Consider the following 23448-nt stretch of genomic DNA (forward strand, 5'->3'; position numbering starts at 1 on the left):
AGGCCAGCAAAAGTTCTTGGAAAGCCTGACCTGTATAGTGAGACCCTATTGCAGGGGAGGGAGGCTGCAAATAAAACCAAGCCAAGCAACACAAGAACACAACACAAGCAGCAGGTGTCCATTCTACTTCCAAGGCCTGCACATAAACTTTGGTTACATGAATTTTAAACTTGAGAGAAAGAACAATTAGTACACGGGGGAAATTTACATACTCCTCTGTGAGGTGGGCCACTTCTTCGATCATGAGAAAAACTGCGGCCCTCGTCATAGTCTCGGTAATCAACATGACTGTAATATCTATTGTAGCCTCCTTCATCAGGTCTGGCTAGCAGAGGCGGTCTCTTGTCTAGCAGAGGCGGTCTCTTGTCTAGCAGAGGTGGTCTCTTTGGCACAACATTAACTACTCTATGGTAGCCATCCTAAAACAGACAAAAAGAAATATAGAGACATCACTAATTTCTCTATTTGGTTTTGGAAATGTTTCTTGTAAGCATCGGAGTTCTTATCCATAATTCAACAGAGTAAACATACAAATGAACAAAACACACTAATGAAAAATGCGAATATAAATAATAACATCTTCATATAGATTAATGGAAATAAAAAAATTATTCAGTGAAAAAATGCATTCAAAATAACACACAATACAAAATGACAATCATAGGTTAAGAAAAGGGGGCTGGAGATATGACCCAGGGATGAAGAGCACTTGCTGTTTTTCCAGGAGATATATAGATGCAGTTCCCAGCATCCAGATGGTGGCTCACAACTGTAAAACAGTTCCAGGGAATATGGCACCCTCTTCTGGCCCCTGTGGGTACTTCACTCACATGTGCACATACATACATGCAAGCAAAGCACTTGTACACATAAAATAAAAATAAACCTAAATAATAGTGTAAGCAAAATAAAAGGTAATTTTAACAACAACCAACAAGCTACACACAGTAAGAAGGCTACAGCAGTGTTTCTCCTAATGACAAGAGGACAGCACCTATGAATGTTTCAGCAGTGTTATTCCTAATGACAAGAGGACAGCACCTATGAATGTTTCAGCAGTGTTATTCCTAATGACATGAGGACAGCACACTGTGGTCTGTGTTTAAAATATTTTATGTAACTATTTAAACAGGGCTTGCATTCATATACCAACAAGCAGTAAAGACTACATACTGAACTAGAAAGCTAAAAATGAAACACTCTGCTATTTTTCCAGAAGCTCAGAAGAGAGGGCTTTCAGCTTTTTACGTTCGGACTCAAAGCTGACCTAAAATTAGAAGTGGTTTCCAAAGTAACATACTCTTGAAATTTATTTACTTGGTTGGGTTTGGAGAGACAGCCCAGTGGTGAAGGGCTGTGACTGGTCTTTGAAAGGACACATGGTAACTCAGCAGTCTAGAACTCCAGTTCCATGGGATTGAAGCCCTCTCTGGTCGCCTTGAGCACTATATACAAATGCTTCCCAGCCTTACTACACACAGGCAAAATATCCATGCATATAAAAAATAAAATGACTTAAAAAATTTAGTCACTGAGGAGTTCTGTGGGATATGAAGAATTAGACAGGAAAAGTCTATCCTATGTTAATAGCTAATATGAAATAAAACTATTAGGGTAAGAAGTAAGGAACTATACAGTACACATGTCATAATCTGACCTAAGCCATCCAAGAGACAACCACATACAGATTTTTTGGTTTTATGTAGTCCAGGGTGGCCTTTACCTCATAATCTATCTCATTGTTCTTTTGAGGCAGGGTTTCATGATAGAGACAAGAGTGAGTGGCCTAGAACAACAATCCTCCTGTCTCAGCCTCCTGAGTGATAGAATTACAGGTGGCTTAGCACACACAATAAACAAATTGATTACTTTTTAAAATAAAAATTTTTAAGTTAATTAATTTTTAAATCTTAATTTTTAAAAATCTGTGGAAGATACTTTCTACAAAGAAAAACTAGATAGTTGAGTAATCTGATACATAACTATATTATACTTTCCATATAAATTTAAATATCATAGTTAACTGAATACAAATTAAAGCATTTCTTGAGACTAGGGTGGTATTCAGTTGCAGACCAAGGGTTAGCATTCATAAGGCCCTGGATTAATCCCCTGGAACAAAACAAAATACACCAATTTTCTAATGTATCATTAAATATATATATGTATATATATAGATATAGATATGTCAACTTATTTTAGCACAAAACACTGGCTTTTATTTATCTGCTATTTTATTTATTTTCTGTATGGTGAAAGAGGTCTACATGTCTGCTGTAGTTTGCATGCAAAGGTCTGAGCTAATTCTCAACTTCTACCATGTGGTTCCTGGAGATGGATCTCAGTTAGACAGGTTTGGTAGCAAGTATTTTACCACTGAGCCAATTTGCCATCCTACAGAAAACATTTTGCTTAAATTTAAAATATTATAAGGGCCCTCCTTAAACATCTTTATCCTTTAGAGACAATGGAAATGTTTATTTACATTTAGTTAAAACATAAATAGTGGGTTTATTTCAAAAAATTTTCAGGAAGGGAGGAGTGGAGTAGTCAAGAACACTGGCTGTTACTCTAGAGAACCTGGTTCAATTCCTAGTACCTACACAATAGTTCTCAGCAGTCTGTAACTCCTGTTCGGGGGCTCCAACGCCCTCTTCTGGCCTCCTTAAGCATCAGGCATGTACACATGAGGTCACAAACATACATGCAGACAAAACACTAATACACATAAAATAAAAATTTTTAAATGAGATAAAAATAACCTGGAAGACAGGAAAACAGATAAGAATAAAACACAAGCAACTAAAAGTAGACAATTGCTGCTTTCATGACAATACTTTGGGAGTTGCTTATCTTGCCTACTTTTAAATACTTGTCAACATGTTTAAACACAAGTCAAACATGGTTATACATGTCCGTAATCCCAGCCCTAGAGAAGCTGAGAGAGAAGGATGGAAAGTTCAAGGCAGCATTTCCTACCATAGTGAACTTACAATCTGAATGTAACCACAGGAACCTTGTTGGCCTTACTATCCAGCTCCTGGAAAAGCAGGTTGCACACAGTAAGTACCCTATACAACATGAAAGATCAAGCCAGCGTCTGCCCTCTGAAACTTGCCAGTCCTGTAGAAATGCTTGCCTAGATGAGCCCAGGACACTGAAATCTGAAGAATTCAAGGGGTGTAAAGAACACACAAAGAAACAGCTCAGTTGAGATGAAGGAGCAAGAGTTTTATTAAGGATCATAAACGTCTGAGTAATGCACAAGATCACACTGACGAGAATGACAAAGGCAGCCCAGGATCAGAATATGAAATTAAATAAAGACAGAAATACTGAAGGGGACTCAAGAGAAAATTAGAAGGAATCAAAAACTAAGCAAAACATTTCATAACTAGAAAACTCACAGAAAAGCCTGACAATCTGAATCAAGCAGAAGTCAGAACATCAGGCGACCTAGATCAAATAAGCAAGGAACACGAAAAGAAATTAAAAACATAGGAAAGAAACACAAAGACATGTGGGGCACCATTAAAAAACAAACAAACAAACAAACCTTTGAATACAGGCATAGACCAGGCAGAGGAATCCCAGGTCAATGGCATAGAGCAGATTTCCAACAAAACCACGAAGAAAATTTCCCCAGACTAAGGACAGATACACCCATATAGATACAAGCAGCACAGAATAGCAAACACACAAGACCAGAATAGAAAACCCCAATAGAATATCATATTAAAATGCTAAGTATACATAACAAAGAAAGTGTTTTGAAAACTGCAAGAGAAAAAACACAAGTCCCATATAAAGGAAAACCTATGAAAATAACAGCTGATTTCCAAATAGAATCTTTGAAAGCCAGATTAATACAGTCCAAATACTAGAAGACTATGAAAGCCAGCATAAAATAAAATAATACCTAGCAAAGCTATCAGTAAATGATTGAAGGAGAAAGAAAACCTTTTACATAATTCAACTCAAAAATTTGGAAAAACAAGAACAAGCCAAATCCAAACCCAGCCAACAGCAAAAAATAATAAAAATCAGAGCTGATTCTTTGACCCAACTAACCAAAAGAAAGAACCCAAACTATCAGTCAGAAGTGAACAGGGGAAAGAGTATATGAGAAGGTTTGGAGGGAAGAAAATGAAGAAATGTTGCAATTAAAATAAAATCTAAAAAATAACAAAAAAAAGTTAAAATACATCCTCAAGTAGCTCTAACACAGGGAAGTACTATTCAATTAAAATTTGCACATCAACACTCTAGTCTTTAGTCTTTTTATTTGGGGGAAGGGTTGTTTGTTTGCTTTTTGTTTTTCAAGACAGGGTTTCTCTGTGAAACAGTCCTGGCTGGCCTTGAACTCACAGAGATCCGCCCGCCTCAACTCCCAAGTGCTAGGATTAACAGTGTATGCCAACACCGCCTGGTTCTAGAGTTTAGATTTTGATGTATGTAATTTTCTCATTGGAAGAAACTATGTAAACTGAGTATGGTGACGCACAATGTCTTTAATCCCCATCCTCAGCAGTCAGTGATAGGCCTGGTCTACATAGTAGGTCAAGTATACATAGTGAACTCCAGGCCAGCCAGTGCTACATGAAAAATAAAATAAAATTTAATTCATACATGCATTTGTAACAAAACATGTTAAGAACAGAGGCAAAGCTGGATGGTGGTGGCGCACGCCTTTAATTCCAGCACCTGGGAGGCAGAGGCAGGCGGATCTCTGTGAGTTTGAGGCCAGCCAGGTATACAGAACAAGTTCCAGGACAGACTTCAAAGCTACACAGAGAAACCCTGTCTTGAAAAAAAATACAAACAAACAAAAAAGAATGGAAGTGATATGGTAGGCAAAGTAATTTTCAAACAAAAAATACTGAGAATCACATGGGTAAATTTATATAAACATCAGGCTCATGTAGTTCAGCAATTTAACTCACATGTCTAAGATGTGTGACTCTAAATTCAAATACAAAACAAATAAAATAAATGAAACACAAGAATAGGAATTAAGTTACACGTGTGAAGGTTTTGAATAGAATGTCTCAGGAACTACAGATGAGAAGAAAAGAACTATCTACTCAACATTAACATTCTGTAAGTAGTTCCATACAGAATATGAATTATCATATGAAACACTCTTGACTTTCAAATTGAAGGGGAAAGGAAAGATTTCAGGATTATAGTTAAAGTATATTCACTATTTGGAAACAGAAAGCCTCAGATGTAGCAAAGTCAAGTTGGCTAAACTGGCTGGGAAAGAGAAGTAGTGACAAAAAATATTAAGATTACACACCTGTAATCTCAGCACTCAGGAGACTGGGGGCAAGAAGACAGGCAAATGAACACAGACACCAAGTAAAAAACTGAAAAGAAGTCTCTGCCCTCATTACAATTTGTATCAAGACCCAGCATATTTACAAAGCAGTGTGCATGCCGGGGGCGTTGGTGGCACACGCCTTTAATCCCAACACTCAGGAGGCAGAGGCAGGTGCATCATTGTGAGTTCGAGGGCAGCCTGGTCTACAAGAGTTAGTTCCAAGACAGCCTCCAAAAAAGCCACAGAGAAACCCTATTTCAAAAAAAACAAAATAAAACGGAAAAAAAAAAAGCAGTGTGCAGACCAAAAAACTACCATCACTGGGTGAAATTCCATGAGGTCAACACAGGTTCAGTCTCTGCATATGCCTGGCAGACAAGCCTTGGGTTCTCTCCCACTGTTTCCTTCCAGGAGTGACCACTGTTTTGCCTCCTTTGGCTTGTTTGGAATGTTTATATACAGGAACTTCCGGGAGATACACTCTTGAGCTCAGCTTCTGGCCTTCAATGCAATCTGTGAAGTTCATCCGAGCTGCTGCACCTGGCAATGGACCACTTACCCCATTCTCTATCTTCTTAATACTGTAACCATTTAATACGGTTCCTTGTGTTATGGTAATACCAACCATAAAAGTATTTTATAGTTATTCATACCGATAATTTTGCTACTGTTACGAAGCATAATGTAAATACCTGATGGGCAGTATATCTGATGGTGCTCCATAGACTGAGAACCATTGATTTAAACAGTTCATCTATTCTCCTGTTAGACATCAGCCTGCTGCCAGCTTGAAGCTCTTAGCGATGCTGCTTTATAAACACACATGCAACCAAGTGGTGGCAGCACACACTTTTAATCCCAGCACTCGGGAGGCAGAAGTAGGCGGATCTCTGTGAGTTCAAGACCAGTCTGGTCTACAAGAGCTAGTTCCAGGACAGTCTCCAAAGCCACAGAGAAACCCTGTCTTGAAACTCCCCCCCAAAAAATAAACACACATGCAATTTCATTTTTAAATAATGTTAGATGATCTCTGCTTCATAAGGAAAGACTTTAGAACCTTTTTTTACTTCTATGAGCATGTGTGTGCCTGTGTGTGAGTGTATGCCACTTGAGTGCTGGGGCCAGAGGCCATCACATATCCTGGAACTAGCCCTGATGTGAATCTTCTGGAAGAACAAAAAGTATTCAGATCTCAGAGACATCTTCCTAGCCCCTTAAAACTTAAAACAAGGTAAGATTTTATTAAATCAAAAAACTGCATTTTACATTTCTACTTCCACTGCTAAAGTCAGACATGAATATAAAACTACTTTCACATACATGACTAAGCACTGTTCAACCCTAGGGGGTGGTGGGGGTAAGGAAAAAGGAAAAAAGATGGAGGCCAAACTGGGATGGTGAGGAAGAAGAAAAGAAACTATTCTTTTCCTAAATAAAAACAACACAACAGCAGAATCTGTTAACTTTGTTAATAGAAATCACTGGTATTTTCTTTCAAATCAGGTTTGACTGAGGTGGCCTTCGGTTGCAGGCATTTGAGAATCTATTAACTTTGTTAATAGAAATCACTGGCATTTTCAAATCAGGTTGCTCTACTCTGATCATAAGCACACTGATGCTATAAAATGTAACTCCCTTCCTACTTACTGATATTGAAATTCCACTGGGAAGGGAGTGTGAGGCGTGACTATTTCACATTTTTACACACACACACACACACGAGAGAGAGAGAGAGAGAGAGAGAGAGAGAGAGAGAGAGAGAGAGAGAGAGAGAGAGAGAGAGAAATGGCATAGGATAAAAAAAAGATTGCTTACATTTTACTCTAAAATGCTCATTTAATGAAGACTTTCATCCCTTTTCTCCCCTTTTTTGGGGTGTTTGGGATTAGTACATGTGATCAAGCATACTAGGCAAGCACTAACTGAACTATATTCTCAGCCCTTCAATTCTAATTCTTACACTAACATTCTGTAACCAATCAATACACCCAACTTCACCCAGAATGCTGCCATCCTGGGAACTCCATGCTCTAAAACACCAATTGCTCATCCTTCTACCAAAAGGTGGCCTTAGGTCTCTAGTAGCTTTTCTTTGTCCCTAAACCACCACTCCTTTTAAAACGCTCCCCTTCTCAGTTCTCTCTTCTTGATGAGGTCATTTCACAGAACACTGATTCTTCAGTGTCAGCCTTGGTCAATCACTCATCTTGCAATCTTTTTTTTTTTTTTTTTTTTTTTTTTTTGGTTTTTACGAGACAGGGTTTCTCTGTATTGTTTTGGAGGCTGTCGGTCCAGCCCGGCCTCGAACTCACAGAGATCCGCCTGCCTCTGCCTCCCGAGTGCTGGGATTAAAGGCGTGCGCCACCACTGCCCGGCTTTCATCTTGCAATCTTAAATCAATACAATTTGCTTTTCACATCCACAATTAAGCCACTCAGTGAAAAAGCACAGAGTCTGCATGTCAATCAATGCCCAGCTGGTAAAGTAAAATTTCCAAGGACTATAGTGCGTAAGAGAACTTTGGTCTCCCTCATTTGTTTTCCTATCTTAAATCATTTTATATCAACCCAAGCTGTAATTCAGAGCAGTGAGTGACAACCTTGCAAATGACACTATTCATGGAGGTGAGGTATACGATCAAGTAATAAACTGTCAGCTGGGCCTGGCAGCAGTCCTAGAAGCTACAAGAAAGGCAGGAGGATCATAAAGGTGAGGCCTACATAGGACACGCAGTGAGTTCAAGCCCAACCTAGACAATTTAGTAAGACCTCGTCTCAACATAAAAAATGAAACAAAGAACTAGGGGTAGGACTTAATGGTTCAGTGTTTGCCTAGCATGAGGAAAAGTCATGGATTCAATTCCCAGTATTACTACCACACACACAGAAAGCCCTAATTCTTTAACTAAAAAGTACTTGAAATGTGAACAAGTATTTATGCCTTCTGTGGTAGACAAAATGTCTACATAAGAATATAACCTTTACAGGGCTGGAGAGATGGCTCAGAGGTTAAGAGCACTCACTGACTGCTCTTCCAGAGGTCTGGAATTCAATTCCCAGCAACCACATGGTGGCTCACAACCATGTATAATTCAATCTGGTGCCCTATTCTGGTACGTAGACAAAAACACTGTATATATAATAAATTAATTTAAAAAAGAATACAAAATCTTACTGCCAGGGGAGGGGTGGTGCTGCTGCTGCTGCATGCCTATGATCCCAGCACTTGGGAGGCAGGGACAGGTGAATCTGTGAGCTCAAGGCCAGCCTGGTTTCAAAGCTACAGAGAAACCCTGTCTCAAAAACGAGAGAGAGAGACAGAGAGACAGAGAGAGAGAGACAGAGAGAGAGAGACAGAGAGAGAGAGAGAGAGAGAGAGAGACAGAGAGAGACAGAGAGAGAGACAGAGAGAGAGACAGAGAGAGAGACAGAAAGAGACAGAGACAGAGAGAGAAGAAAAAATACAACCCTAATGTCCCAATGTTCAAGATGAGTCTGCAGAAGATTAAGAACTTCTTGATCGCCAAACCTCTCCTTAATTCTCCATGCAGAACTATGGGGAGAACACACCCACTCACTTAGCAAATGCTGAGTCCCTGCTACAGACTAGATACAATTCTGGGTAGAGTCAACAACTTATCAACAACTCTCAGAACAGAGTCAACAAAACAGACAGAAGAGAACCTCAGCACACTCCTCAGCCTGCATGACCAAACAGAGGCATGCCGGCAGAAGTGCTGACCAGGACAGCAACATGCTTCTAGTGCAGAAAGTCTGATCTCCAGGTAGAACGTCTATAACTTCATTTTAATTTTAATTTAATGTTTGTTGATGCTGTTGTTGAGACAGGGTCAGACTATGTAGCCTGGTCTAGAACTTGCTATGAAGACCCGGCTTGCCTTGAATTCACAGAAATCCACCTGATTCTGCTTCCTAAGTGCATGACATACCATGCCAGGCTCAATTTATAAATATTTTAAGGAATCAAATAAATGGCAGCCATGAGTAGAAGCAGATGTCCAACATTTCTTTGTCAATGCACTATAGTATTTATAAAAAATTTTTCTCTACAAACAAAATCTCTGTCCTAGAAATTTAAGTATAAATTTAGTATATTTAAGTATAAATAGATTTTGCTTTTTGCTTAAATAAAATATTGCCATGTATTCTTTGGCTTTTAGAGGGTGAATTTGATCTATTTGTTCCAGCTAGGCTGATAAACTTCTGGTATCTGAAGATGCTGGAGAAGACAAAATGACACAACAGGTTGTGAACCTTCCTCCACAGCGGAGTGACTTACACTGGCATGGCTCCGAGGCGGTGCTCGTTCTCTTGGAAGACGTTCGTAGTCATATCGTCCCTCAGACCACATCTCATCTCTTATGGAAGCCACTAAAGAGAAAACAAAAACATTCTGGTCAGCAAGTAAGAGACAGCAAGAAGCAAATGTCTACCAAGACAGCAGGAAGAGAGCGAGTGAGGGGAGGAATGAAAGCAACAAGTCCTCCTACTTGAGATTCTAGAAAGCATGTGCGCAAGAATATGTGAAGTCCTACCTTCCTCCTGTTTTAACCTTCCTTCTGTTTTAAAGGGTATTTAAAAGTTCCATAAAACCTCCACCAACATGCTGGGTAAGAGCCATAAGCCACATAAAATGTCTTCATCGCCGCACAATTTGAAAAACTAGAAAAGATTCCATTTGGTAAGTAGTTTGGAAACCAGGCCAGCATGGCTACTCCAATAAAGGCTGGCCTCAAACTTACTATGCAGCCAAAGCCAACCTGGAGACAGCAGCCTTGTCTGAGCCTTCCAGAGCACTGGGATTACAGGTATATCCCAGCAAATTAATTGTTTGTCAATGGTCTTATGTACTCTAGGTTGGTCTGGAACTGGTTTTCGTTGTTTGTTTTTGTTTGGGTATTTGAGATGGGATTTTCTTGTGTAGCCCCAGTTGTTCTGGAACTCACCCTCTAGGCCAGACTGACCTAAAACCCAGAGGTCTGTCTGCCTCTGCCTCTTGAGTACTGGGATTACAGTTGTGTGCCACTGATGGTTGTGGTGGTGCAGTACTAGAATTCAGCATTTGGGGTGCCTTGTCAGGAGGCTCAGCAGTTTAAGGCCAGAAACTAAACCAGAAGGCTGGTGAGATGGCCTCTCAATAAAGGTACTTGTCATCAGGCTGAGGCCCTGGATTCAATCTCTGGTACCCCCCATGATGGAGAGAATTGATTCCTGAAAATTGTCCTCTGACATCCACACACATTCTGGGGGATGCACGTACATGCCTACTTGCCTCATGCATGATGTGCACATATACAAAAAAATTAATATAAAATTAAAAAAATTAAAAAAACCCACACTGGAAAATGCCTCCATAAGATCCAACTACAGGGCATTTTCTTAGTGATTGAGGGCCAGGGCCCAGCCCACCGTGGGTGGTGCCATCCCTGGGCTGGTGGTCCTGGGTTCTGTAAGAAAGCAGGCTGAGCAAACCATGATGAGCAAGCCAGTAAGCAGCATCCCTCCACGGCCTCTGCTTCAGCTCCTGTCTCCTGTTTCCTTTCCAGTTCCTGTCCTGACTTCCTTCAGTGACATGGAAGTGTAAACCAAATAAACCCTTTCCTCCTCAATTTTGCTTTTGGTCATGCTTTTCATCACAGCAACCTATATAACCCTAACTAAGACAAGTGTGAGTATGGGCTATATTCACATAAAACTCAAAGCCTAGCAGAGTGCTCTCCTACAAAGACTGGGCCATGTAGGGAAAAGGGGCCAGCCAAAGAAACACAGCCTGAGCAGAGCCCAAGAAACACACTTTGGCCCTGCAACCAGAACCAAAGAAATGTACCCTGACCCTGAAACCAGTGCCAAAGAAACACACTTTGTCCCTGGAATCAGAACCAGTGAAAGAAATACACTGTAGCCCTAAAACTAAAGCCAAAAGGCTAAAGAGGACCAGAGAAAGAAACACACTTTGGCGCTGAAACCAGAGCCAACTCTGACCCTAACCCTGTGCAGAAAACTAACCAATCCTCGAGCAGGAGCTCTAGCCAATCTGAGCTCAGCACTGAAATCTGACCAATCCCCACCCTGAAAGCCCTATATAAACCCTGTCTCTGTTCAGCTTGTGGCAGTTTCTACTACCCTGCTGTCCTCTGGCAGAGGACAGCCACTCTCCTGGATACTTCACTCCCAATAAACCCCTTTGATAAGCTTTGGGTGAAGATCTTTTGAGGCGGAGCAGAGACAACCATGGGCAGAGCAGAGCGGACTGGGCTGGACTGTAACACTTCTGCTATGGAAACCTTCCCCTGGCTGAGCAGAGTTATTACAGTCGGCTCTCCACTTTCCCGGGAGCAGGGCTGAACTGTAGGAACTTCGTCCTGGAAACCGAGCAAAACTGCTACACTGGGCAAACATCCCCAGCTGGAAGACCCTCTCCAGCTGGAGCAGAGCCAATACACAGAGGAAGCCTTCACTTGAGGCAGGGCTGTAAGCTGCTATGCTTACTGAAGCCTGTGGTAGTCCTTGGCTCCCAAGCTCCATGATACCTTTCCATCTGAGCTGTGTAACACTCAAGACTCCTGAGTGCCAGTATACCTGTCCCACTCGATCCGTCTGAAATGCCTACAGGCAGCACAGACATTCCAGGAAATGGTACACTAACCCGATTGCAGAATGGAAACCATCATTTTCAGGTTGTTCCTGATCCAGTTTGGAATTTTCTGCCTATCAGTTGACGATACATACCTAAGATATTAGAATTACTCTAGGAGTAAAAAAAAAAAACAGTTAACTATAAAAGAAGGATCTCTAATCAAGCTGGATTATGGGATTAGGCTGTTTTGTTTTTGTGGGTTTTTTTTTCCACTTTCATACATCTCTTGTTCAAACTGAATCTTGAATTAAATTATCACAAAAAGGAACAGAAAAAATAGCAGGGAAGAAAGGATGATAAAAAGCACTATAGAAAATATGCTAAAATTGCTTTCAATTCAAATAATACCCTACAATTTTCAAAGTCATTTAGAAGAATTCTTAAGTACAGTCATCTTTTGATTAATGGCATGTGTTACTTATGACATTATCCAGGTTTTGGCAATCAATCCATCCCACAACCAACAAACTACACTGACTCATGACACTAAAGAATCCCCTCCCATTACTGGAGTCTCAAAAGTACTCTAGGGCCTAAAGAGATAGCTCAATGGCTGAAAGCTCTTTTCAGTGAAGCAGGAGTTTGGACCCCACCACCCACACAAAAGCCCAATATGACTCACTCACACAAGAAGCACCAGTAACTGAGAGGATAGACAAAAAGATCACTGGATGACCTCCAGACTCAGTAGGGGACCTATCTTAAAGTAACAAGCTGAAGTGTTGCAGAAAACACACTCCTCTGGCCCACACGTTTGAATACAACACACAGGAGTTTTGTTGCTTTTTGTTTTTTTTGGGGGGGGGGATTTCGAGACAGGGTTTCTCTGTATTGTTTTGAAGGCTGTCCTGAAACTCGCTTTATAGACCAGGCTGGCCTTGAACTCACAGAGATCTGCCTGCCTCTGCCTCACAAGTGCTGGGATTAAAGGCGTATACCACCAATGCCCGGGTTTCATTTTCATTTTTTTTTAAAGATTTTTTTATTCATTATATATACAGTGTTCTGTCTGCATATATCCCTGCATGCCAGAAGAGGGCACCAGATCTCATTATAGATGGTTATGAGTCATCATGCGGTTGCTAGGAATTGAACTCAGGACCTCTGAAAGACCAGATAGTGTTCTTAACCACTGAGCCATCTCTCTAGCCCTTGTTTTAATTTTTAAAAGCACTCCAGAATAATACTCTGTATCACAATAAAGCAGACAACAGGAAAGTGCAATATTCCTTTAAAAGTGTGCCAAAAAACTGATTCCAAAATATAAGAACGCCATTTTTATGCAAAAAAAAAAAATACAAGGGCTAAGTAATACTGTCTGTGGGTCAAGTACAGAAGAAAATAAGCCCTTCCTAAAAGCACTCGGCTGAGGGATCCCAAGCTCTATGTAACTTCCACAGAGAATTGGCACTGTGAATGAAATTTAAAAGAATTTGAGAAAACAAACTCACAGTTAATGACCTTTTATCCAACCTGTACTCTGAAAATTTGAAAATTTAAAGGAAATGGACAAGTTTCTGGATAGATACCAAAATTAAATCAAGAAGAGATGAGCAGTTTAAATAGACCTATAACCCAAATGAAATAGAAGCAGTCATCAAAAGTCTCCCAAACAAAAAAAGCCCAGAACCAAATGGTTTCACTGCCAAATTCTACCAGAAATTCAAATAAGAGTTAATACCAATACTCCTCAAAGTGTTTCACACAATACAAGCAGAAGGGTCATTGCCAAACTCTTTTTAGGAGGCTACAATTACCTGTTACCCAAACCACACAGAGACACAACTAAGAAAGAACTACAGATCAAACTCCCTCATGAACACTGATGCAAAAATACTCAATAAAAAAACTAGCAAATCAAAGCAGAAGCAGATACCCACAGAAAAACAGTGAACTGAATTCCTGGAACCCAGTTGCAGAGAGGGAGGAGTGATGAGCAAAGGGGTCAAGACCAGAATGGGGAAACTCACAGAAACAGCTGACCTGAACAAGGGGAGCTCATGGACCCCAGACTGATGGCTGAGAGGCCAGCATGGAACGGATCCAGACGCCCTAAATTTGGGTGTCAGTGAGGAGGCCTTGGCAATCTATTGGGCCTCGGGTAGTAATGATGATAGTCAATGCAATAGGAAATACAATATATTTATTTACCAGAGAGAGAGAGAATCACACAAGCTGGGAGTCAGAAGTGTGGCCGGCTTCCAAAAGAGAAGGTCCTTTAGCCGGGCGTTGGTGGCGCACGCCTTTAATCCCAGCACTCGGGAGGCAGAGGCAGGTGGATCTCTGTGAGTTCGAGGCCAGCCTGGTCTACAAAGTGAGTTCCAGGACAGCCTCCAAAGCTACAGAGAAACCCTGTCTCAAAAAACCAAAAAAAAAAAAAAAAAAAAGAAGGTCCTTTTTTCTTTTGCTTCCTTTTATCTCTGCCTGTGTTAATTTACTTGTCCCTGCCCTCATGGGCAGATAACTTTGTGGGGTTCACTCCTACAAGGTAGTATATCAGTATTTACCCCTGGCAAAGAAATGGACTTTGGGAACCCATTCCACATGGAGAGATGCTCTCTCAGCCTGGACACAAGGGGGAGGGCCTAGGCCCTTTCCAGGATGAAATGACAGTTTCTGGAGATCCCCCAGGGAGGGTGTGGGAGCAAAGTGGGGATTGGGTGGAAGGTTTGGGGGGCAAAGGGGAATGGGGTAGGAGGGGAGGGAGAGGGAGCTGGGATTGACATGTGAAACAAGCTTGTTTCTAATTTAAATTAAAAAATCTAAAACAAACAAACAAAAAAAACCTGGCAAATCTAATCCAAGTACACATCAGAAAAACCATAGACCATGATCAAGTAGGCTTCATCCCAGGGATGCAGAGATGATTCAATATACAAAAACCCATCAATGTAATCCATCATATAAACAAACTGTAAAAGAAAAACCACATGATCATCTCACTAGATGCTGAAAAGGCCTTTGACAAAATCCAGTACCCCTTCATGATAAAGGTCTTAGAGAGATTAGGGATAAAAGGAACATACCTAAACATAATAAAAGCAATATACAGAAAACCAACAGCCAACATCAAACTAAACTGAGAGATAATCAACATGATTCCTCTAAAATTAGGAACAAGACAAGGCTGACCACTCTCTCCATATCTCTTCAATAATGTACTTGAAGTTCTAGCTAGAGCAATACAACAACAAATGGAGATTAAGGGGATACAAATTGGAAAGCAAGAGGTCAAACTTTCACTATTTGCAGATGATATGATAGTTTACATAAGTGATCTAAAAAACTCTACCAGGGAACTCCTACAGCCGATAAACACCTTCAACGAAGAGGCAGTATACAAGATTAACTCGGAAAAAAATAAAAAACCAGTAGCCCTACTATACACAGATGATAAATGCGCTGAGAAAGAAATCAGAGAAACATCACCCTTTATAATAGCCAAAACAGCATATAATATCTTGGGGGTAACGCTAACCAAACAAGTGAAAGACCTGTACAACAAGAACTTTGAGCTTTAAAGAAAGAAATTAAAGAAGATACCAGAAAATGGAAAGATCTCCCATGTGCTTGGATAGGTAGGATCAACACAGTAAAAATGGCAATCTTGCCAGAAGCAATCTACAGATTCAATGTAATCCCCATAAAAATACTGGCACAATTCTTCACGGACCTTGAAAGAACAATACTCAACTTTATATGGAAAAACAAAAGACCTAGAATAGCCAAAACAACCCTGTACAGAAAAGGAACATCCAGAGACATCACCATCCCTGATTTGAAGCTCTACTATAGAGCTATAGTCCTGAAAACAGCTTGGTGTTAGCACAAAAATAGACAGGAAGACCAATGGAATCAATTTGAAGTTCCAGAATATTAACACACACACACACACACACACACACACACACACACACACATACACGAACACCTGATTTTTGACAAAGAAGCTAAAATTATACAATGGGAAAAAGAAAGCATCTTCAAATGGTGCTGGCATAACTGGATGCTAACATGCAGAAGACTACAGATAGATCTAAATCTATCACCATGCACAAAACTTAAGTCCAAATGGATCAAAGACATCAACATAAATCCAGCCACACTGAACCTCTTAGAAGAGAAAGTGGGAGGTACCCTTGAAAGAACTGGTACAAGAGACCACTTCCTGTACATAACACCAGTAGCATAGACACTGAGATCAACAATTAATAAATGGGACCTCCTGAAACTGAGCTTAGGTAAAGCAAAGGACACAGTCAACAAGACAAAAAGGCAGCCTACAGAATGGGAAAAGATCTTTACTAACTCCATATCTTACAGAGAGCTGATCTCCAAAATATATAAAGAACTCAAGAAGCTAGTCATCAAAACATCAAACAATCAGATTAAAAAGTGGGATACAGAACTAAATAGAGAAGTCTCAATAGAGGAATCTAAAATGGCTGAAAGACACTTAAGAAATTGCTAAACATCCCTAGCCATCAGGGAAATACAAAACAACTCTGAAATACCATCTTACTCCTATCAGAATGACTAAATCAAAAACACCAATGACAGTCTATACTGGAGTGGATGTGGAGAAAGGGGAACACTCCTCCATTGCAGGTGGGGGTGTCAACTCATGAGGCCACTTTGGAAATCAGTATGGCGGTTTCTCAGGAAAATGGGAATCAGTCCACCTCAAGATCCAGCAATTCCACTCTTGGGCATATACCCAATTCATACAACAAAGACACATATTCAACTATGTTCATAGCAGCATTGTTTGTAATCACCAGAACCTAGAAGCAACCTAGATGCCCCTCAACCGAAGAATGGATGGAGAAAATGTGGTACATTTATACAATAGTGTATTTCTCAGCAGAAAAAAAAAAGCAATAGCATCTTGAAATTCAAAGGCAAATGGATAGAACTAGAAGAAACCATCCTGAGTGAGGTAACCCAGTCACAGAAAGACAAGCATGGTATGCACTCACTCATATATGGATATTAGACATTGAGCAAAGGAGACTGCCAGCCTACGATCCACACCTCCAGAGAAACTAAGAAACAAAAAGGACCCTAAGAGAGAAATACATGGTCCCCCAGTGAAGGGGAAAGGAGCAAGAACTCCTGAGCTAACTGGGAGTATGGGGGGAGAGAGGTAGGAAAAAAGAGAAGCGGAGAAGAAGAGTTGGGAGAACAAGAAGGATCAGGAAGACTGAGTCAGGGGAGGAATAAAGGAGAGCAAGAAAAGATATCCTAATAAGAGAGTCACTATAGATTTAAAGAGAAATCTGACACTAGGGAAATGTTCAGAGATCCACAAGGATGACTCCAACTAAGAATCTAGGCAGTAGTGGAGAGATAGCCTTTGATGCCCTTTCCCTATAATGACATTGATGACTACCTTAATTGCCATCCTAGAACCTTCATCCCATAGCTGATGAAAGCAGAAGCAGACACCCACAGCTAAGCACTGAGTCATACTCCTGGTATCTAGTTGTGGAGAGGGAGAAGGGATGAGCAAAGGAGCCAAGACCATGTTGGAGAAACCCACAGAACCAGTTGACCTGACCTAGTGAGAGCACATGGACCCCAGTCGTAAAGCTAGGGAACCAGCATTGGACTGAAATAAGCCCTCTGAATGTGGGTGTCAGCTAGGAGTCCTGAGCAAACTATGGGTCCTCTAACCATGGAACCAGTATTTATCCCTAGTGCACAAATGGACTTTGGGAGCACATTCCCTATGGTGGGATACTATTTCAGTCCAGATACACAGAGGACCTAGGACCTTCCCCATGTAGTGTGGCAGACTTTGATGACCCCTCATGAGGGTCTCATTATCTCCGGGATGTGGGGGGGCATGGGAGGATGAGAGGTAGTGGGCATGGGGGACTGACATGTAAAATAAGGTTGTTTCTAAATAAAAAACAATAATAAAAAAAACCATCCCTCAGCTGGGCGGTAGTGGCACACCCCTTCAATCCCACCACTCAAGAGGCAGTGAAAGGTGAATCTCTGTGAGTTCAAGGCCAACCTGGTCTGCAGAATGAGTTCCAGGACAGCCTCTAAAAGGTACAGAGAAACCCTGTCTCAAAAAAAAAAAAAAAAAAAAAAAAAAAAGAAGAAGAAGAAAATCTCTCTCACTAAACGATTGGACATCTCTCCTTCCATTCTAACTTCCTCCTAAAGAATGTAGCACAGACCTTCAATTCACCATGCCCCAACAGTTCTTCACACTTTCTCAGAGACTCATCTCACCTCCTGTCTTCCCCCTTTTGGTCAATGAAACCCAAAGACTCAATCAGAAACTTGAACAACAAAACTCAACACCTGTCACACCTAAACGTTTCCTCCATCCAGTTATTTCTAAGACCTCAACAAAGCACAAATACCTAAGCTTCCTACTCAGGTTACCAAGCATACACTGCACCTTAACCTCTACCCAGAGTATCTCTGAACTATCCAGTCTATGTTCAAGATGCAGCCCAAATGTCAACATTGCTTACATCCTCCCAAAGAGCTAAGCCAGTACTTCTCTGTGCCCCTCAAAAGACCCTACAGTCCCATATTCTATTCACTCTTCCTCTTTCTAAATCATCCTCCCACTGCAAAGGTAACGTCTATACACCTATATTGTTCCTCGGTCTTAGCAGAGGAAAGCACTTTTTATCAAGGATAAGTAGTTCATATGACAACCCAGGAAGCATTCTAGGGAATCTTAATACTAGAGTAGTTGGCACCTTTAATTATTCAAAAAAACTTCCTATGAGCACTATTAAATGAATCTAGCCACACTTTTTAAGGTATCAGTGCCATTTCAATTTTAACAAAAATACGGACAAGAACTTTTAAACCCCACATGCTCAGGTGAATTTCAATCTTGTTGCACACTAGCATTATCCAAGAGCTTTAAGAAACAACACTATCCAGAGCCTGTCTTTTCAAAGTCTGCAAGATGCCCTTGGAAAGATCTAACTGCTTTCAAATCTTAAACTCATCACAGACTAAGATCAACAGATTAAAGAGAAGCAAGCATAACCCTGAAACACTAAGGAGATGTTCAAGAGCTAACCTGAAACTAAAAACTGTAAAGATTGCTCCTAGCAGAAAATGTTTACAATTCTAGACAACTAAGCCAAAAATCACTTTTAGAATATAATTAAAATCTTTGGGGGGAAAATGTCACATTTTAATAATGGTCAAAACAGCAACATCCCAACTAGAATTCCGTGTTGCTTGGCACTCAAGAGTATGCTAGGTGTGGATATGGTGAAGCACCTCTTTAATCTCAGCTTTGTGAGTTCTAGGCCAGACAGATTTACAAAATGAGAGCTAGCTTTAAAAACCATATGCTAGGTAAGACAACTTTTAAGAAAGCTAAGATAATTTTTAATTAATAATAATTAATAGAACCCCGAGTGAGGACTCAAATGAACAGAAAATACTAAACAATAGAATCCAAGAGAAGGAAAGGCATTAGGAATGATTCTCAAGTGCCTGAGAAAGAAGTGATCATTGCTTCTCAGCCTTTTGGCTAAGATCAAGTGAAGAAGAGCTGACCAAGGGAGACCACAAAGCAATGATAGATAAACAAACAAATAAATCTACCCACTCAGGTATCTGACAAATTTTTATTTGCTCTCCTAAATGCAAAACTTTATGCAATAAGCATTCAAGACATTTAAACCCTTTACCCACACTATCCTGGTGACAGAGATATAACCCCTCAGTTTTACATAAAAAAACTCTAGCGCTCTCAAAAACTGAAACTCTAGTCTTAAGCCTGGAGTACCAACCCCAATCCTTCCCAATGTTATCACAAAAGAAGCAGGCAAGCAGAGAGAACAGGTTCCAAGACATCAAATGATAAGGTCTAGACAAGATATTCAGTAGAGGCTTTTAACCTTGGGAAAAAGTGGAGGAAGGATGTCATTTCAGAAGGTTAATTTATCAGCATACAAAATAGGTTAGAAGAGGAGGCAGGAGGCTAGAACAAGAAGACCATGGACTTTTTTTCCATGATAAATTATATAGCTGAGTAATGGAGGGGGCAGAAATTTGATATAGAGCTTCATTCACTGTGTAGGCCTGGCTGACTTGGATGGGACTCAAAGACAACTCCCACCACAATTTAGCGCCTTTAAAGCACTTCACTCTTACTAGCTTCACAAGTCACTCTACACTTTTTAGGACAGGTGTAGTAGTACATATCTGTAATCCAAAGACTCCAAAAGCAGAGACACACATTAAAAGCCAGCTTCACCCATATTGTCAGTCTCAAGCAGCTGGGGTTACAGAGCAAAACCCTGTTTCAAGAAACATGTCACCTATAAAACTTCTTAGTGGAGACTAGAATGGTGGTTACTGGCAGTACAGAACACTAGCAGAAGAAAGGATAGAGACAGGTTAATGAATGGGGACAGTTATAGCTAAGTAGGGCAAGAAGTCCTGGTATTCCACTGTGTAACAGAGCAGTTATGGATAACAATAATAATTATTGCACTTCAAAAAGTCTACAAGAGTTTTGAAATACTTTACCATAAAGAAATGGCATTTGAAGAGAAATGTTTATTATGACCCAAAATTATGAAATACACATATTTATTTAAGCATTAATGATACCCCAATAATACATGTATTTGTTTTAAAGTTATTATCTTATGTGTAAAATAAAAATAATCCACAAGTACAAAAATTATAAACACACAGATGCACAATTAATCTAGTTTCTCAACAATGTATTTTCCCTCACCTGCTACCTTCATTTTATGAAGTGTTCTTGATCTTAATTTTAGGTATATTATACCCATTATATGTCACGCTGTATCACATTCAGAGGAAATAAATGAACAAGTCAGACTGGGACCCTAACAGCTAGCAGAGTTTGAAGATATGATCCAAGAGTTCCTTCCTTGATGTCTTTGAGAGCTATTCATCTCTCCAGAAAACTGTTCTCTTGCATACTAAGCCCCATCTACAGATTCTAGACAAAAAAAAAAGAATTCAAATAAGTGTCTTATTAAATTAAATCCAAACTTCCCTATCATTCATAGTCTCTTTTTATTTTCTCACATAAACTATTCTGAGCAAAAGCATTCTCCATGTCCCACTGCCCCATAATGGCTAACCTGGATTTCTCCAAACAGAAATGAGTAATTTTCTTCCTATTCACTTTCAATTTCCAATCATACTCATGACTCAGTTCTAGAAAACCTGTTATTCTCTAAAAACTCCTCATCAGTACTCTCCAATACCTAAAAAGGATTCCCAAATTAATAACTGATAGGCAGTGTGTGACTTTTATACAAAAAAACACTTAGAGCTGAGATGTAAACCAGATGTGGTGGTGAAGGCCTTTAGTTAGTCCCAGCACCTGGGAGGCAGAGGTGGCTGGATCTGAGTCCGAGGCCACACTGATCTACCAGGACAGCCAGGGCTACACAAAGAAATCCCAAAACCCTGTAGGGGATTGGCTGAGGCATAGGGTTTGTTGCTGTTAACAGTATTTGAAAATAAAATAAGTAAATAAGGTATAAAAAATAGTATTTAAGGTAAGTGTGGTGCATACCTTAACTCAATTGGGAGGGAGAAGCAGGCAGATCTCTGTTGAATGAGACCAGCCACACCCCCCAAGACACAAAAGAAAGTAAGGAATTTGAACTGTTTCTTAAACAAACTGGATGGCCTGGCAATACTGAAATCACACCTCACAAATGGTGCATTCCTTACAGCTAAACAGCAGGTAACCAGTTCCTGCTCCCTACATATTCATTAGGCAACTACCTTAACCTCTAAAGCTACAAAAAGCTACATTCCAAAGATAAGCAAAACAAACAAAAAACACAATTAGGAAACAAATGACTCATGCTAGGAGGGAAACACAAGGCAATTTAAAGGATGCTACCTATCTCTAAGAAGTTAGGGAGTGACTACTCAAAAAATAGAGCGCTAAGCCTGAGGAAGGGAAGTAATCAGAACTCCGGAGGACTGAGGCCCAAGAGGATCACCAGTTCCAGGCCAGTCTGGGATACACTGAGAGTCCCCGTTGGGGGGAGGGGGAGTAGAAATGGGAATTATATTAATAGAATGAGATAAAAGTGAGCAGAGAAATCATAGGACCAAAAGAATGAGAACTTACCAAGACACTGAAGGGGGGGGGGGAGAATTTTAAGGAAATGCAAAAAAAAATTTTTGGTATAGATGAAGCAACAGTCTGTCTTAAAACTTAGGTGTCACAAAACGAGCTCAATTTAAAGGCGAAAGCTACACCTCAATCAAGGTCAGAAAATGAAAGACAATTTCAAAAAACAAGGCTGCATGTGTGAGAGTTTGGCAAGCAGACAAAAACGATTCCAGGGAGCCGGGCGGTGGTGGTGCATGCCTTTAATCCCAGCACTGGGGAGGCAGAGGCAGGAGGATCTCTGTGCGTTCGAGGACAGTTTGGTCTATAGAGTGCCAGGATAGGCTCCAAAGCTACACAGATACACAGAGAAACCCTGTCTCGAAAAAAAAAAAAAAAGCAAAAACAAAACAAAACAAAAAACGATTCCAGGGAGCACAGAGACGCTGCGCTGAAGGGTGAACTGAGGGAGAGGCAATGATACCCCAAATCAAGGGAGAGGAAGCACGAAACAGCGGGCGGTGAAATGATGCATAGAAGACCAAAGGGGCTTACATCTTGGGCGATAACCAAGCACAACCGGGATGTGAAGCATGGCAGTTTTTGGCTGGCCACAAGTTTGCCAAGCGAATCAGTCCCAGTGGTCCCTTGGTGGACGCCAAGGCATTAACATTAATGCCTCTCAAAACTCTGTTGCGCCCTGGATGGATTGCACTTCGTCCCTCCGCTTCAGTCAGGGTTGATTGTGCAGGCTTCAGGGCAGGCTTTGGGCTCCGGGCTGCTGACACGCAGGTTCCCAGGGGGTAGTTTACAGGCCTGGTCTGTGTGTGCTGGTGGGTAGAAGTTAAGTATAAACTACCACGCATTACTTTCTGATTTCTCTGTAGAAATGGACGGCCTATGACGACCTCTTAAAGAATAACCAGTGCGTGCCCATTCCATATTTACAGGGGAGGAGAAAGAAAGGTACCAAGAACTCAACATCTGTCCATGCCAGTACTCGAGAATGGGTCACTCTGTGAACCCAACTCTCCCCCACGTTGGCTTTGTCTCCCCAGCCACACCGAGACTCTCAACAGCAAGTGGGCTACTTTCGCACTTTTTCTCAGTCTCTGAAAGTGCCTACTAAGGAGCTGGGTATGTCCAAAAATAAAAAGCACAGACTTCCTGACTGACCTCAAGCCACTGAAGTTACCGAGCTGCGTGTTCCTTCTTGCATCTTAAACCGCTCACGAGAAGCCGAACCTTGTGTCTTATACTCAAGACTTTGATTTCCGCCCAAATCCACTGAGTCACCCCCAGGCTCCACCAAGAAAGCAGAATAATGCACACCTCCAACGCGGCAGGAAACGCCCGCCCG

The 23448-nt window shown here is 40.8% G+C and overlaps 1 protein-coding gene across 10 annotated transcripts in view; it reads right to left on the minus strand.

Annotated features, from left to right (window-relative positions):
• Window positions 1–23448, minus strand: part of Pphln1 (periphilin 1) — a 94645-nt gene that overhangs the window by 70910 nt on the left and 287 nt on the right. For 3 of the 10 annotated variants that reach the window (XM_040753933.1, XM_005067134.4, XM_005067137.4), the window contains exons 2-3: window positions 9623–9714; window positions 213–419 (exon numbers count right to left, since the gene is read on the minus strand). In XM_040753933.1, the coding sequence (XP_040609867.1) occupies window positions 213–419; window positions 9623–9714 (299 nt within the window). Of the gene's footprint in view, window positions 1–212; window positions 420–9622; window positions 9715–22643; window positions 22925–23264; window positions 23427–23448 lie in introns of those variants that run through there. The other 7 variants (XM_040753934.1, XM_005067136.4, XM_005067135.4 and 4 more) reach the window with 5 other exon arrangements.

The sequence above is a fragment of the Mesocricetus auratus genome, unplaced genomic scaffold (assembly GCF_017639785.1).
Source record: "Mesocricetus auratus isolate SY011 unplaced genomic scaffold, BCM_Maur_2.0 Super-Scaffold_100010, whole genome shotgun sequence".
In the NCBI taxonomy this organism is placed as follows: domain Eukaryota; kingdom Metazoa; phylum Chordata; class Mammalia; order Rodentia; family Cricetidae; genus Mesocricetus; species Mesocricetus auratus.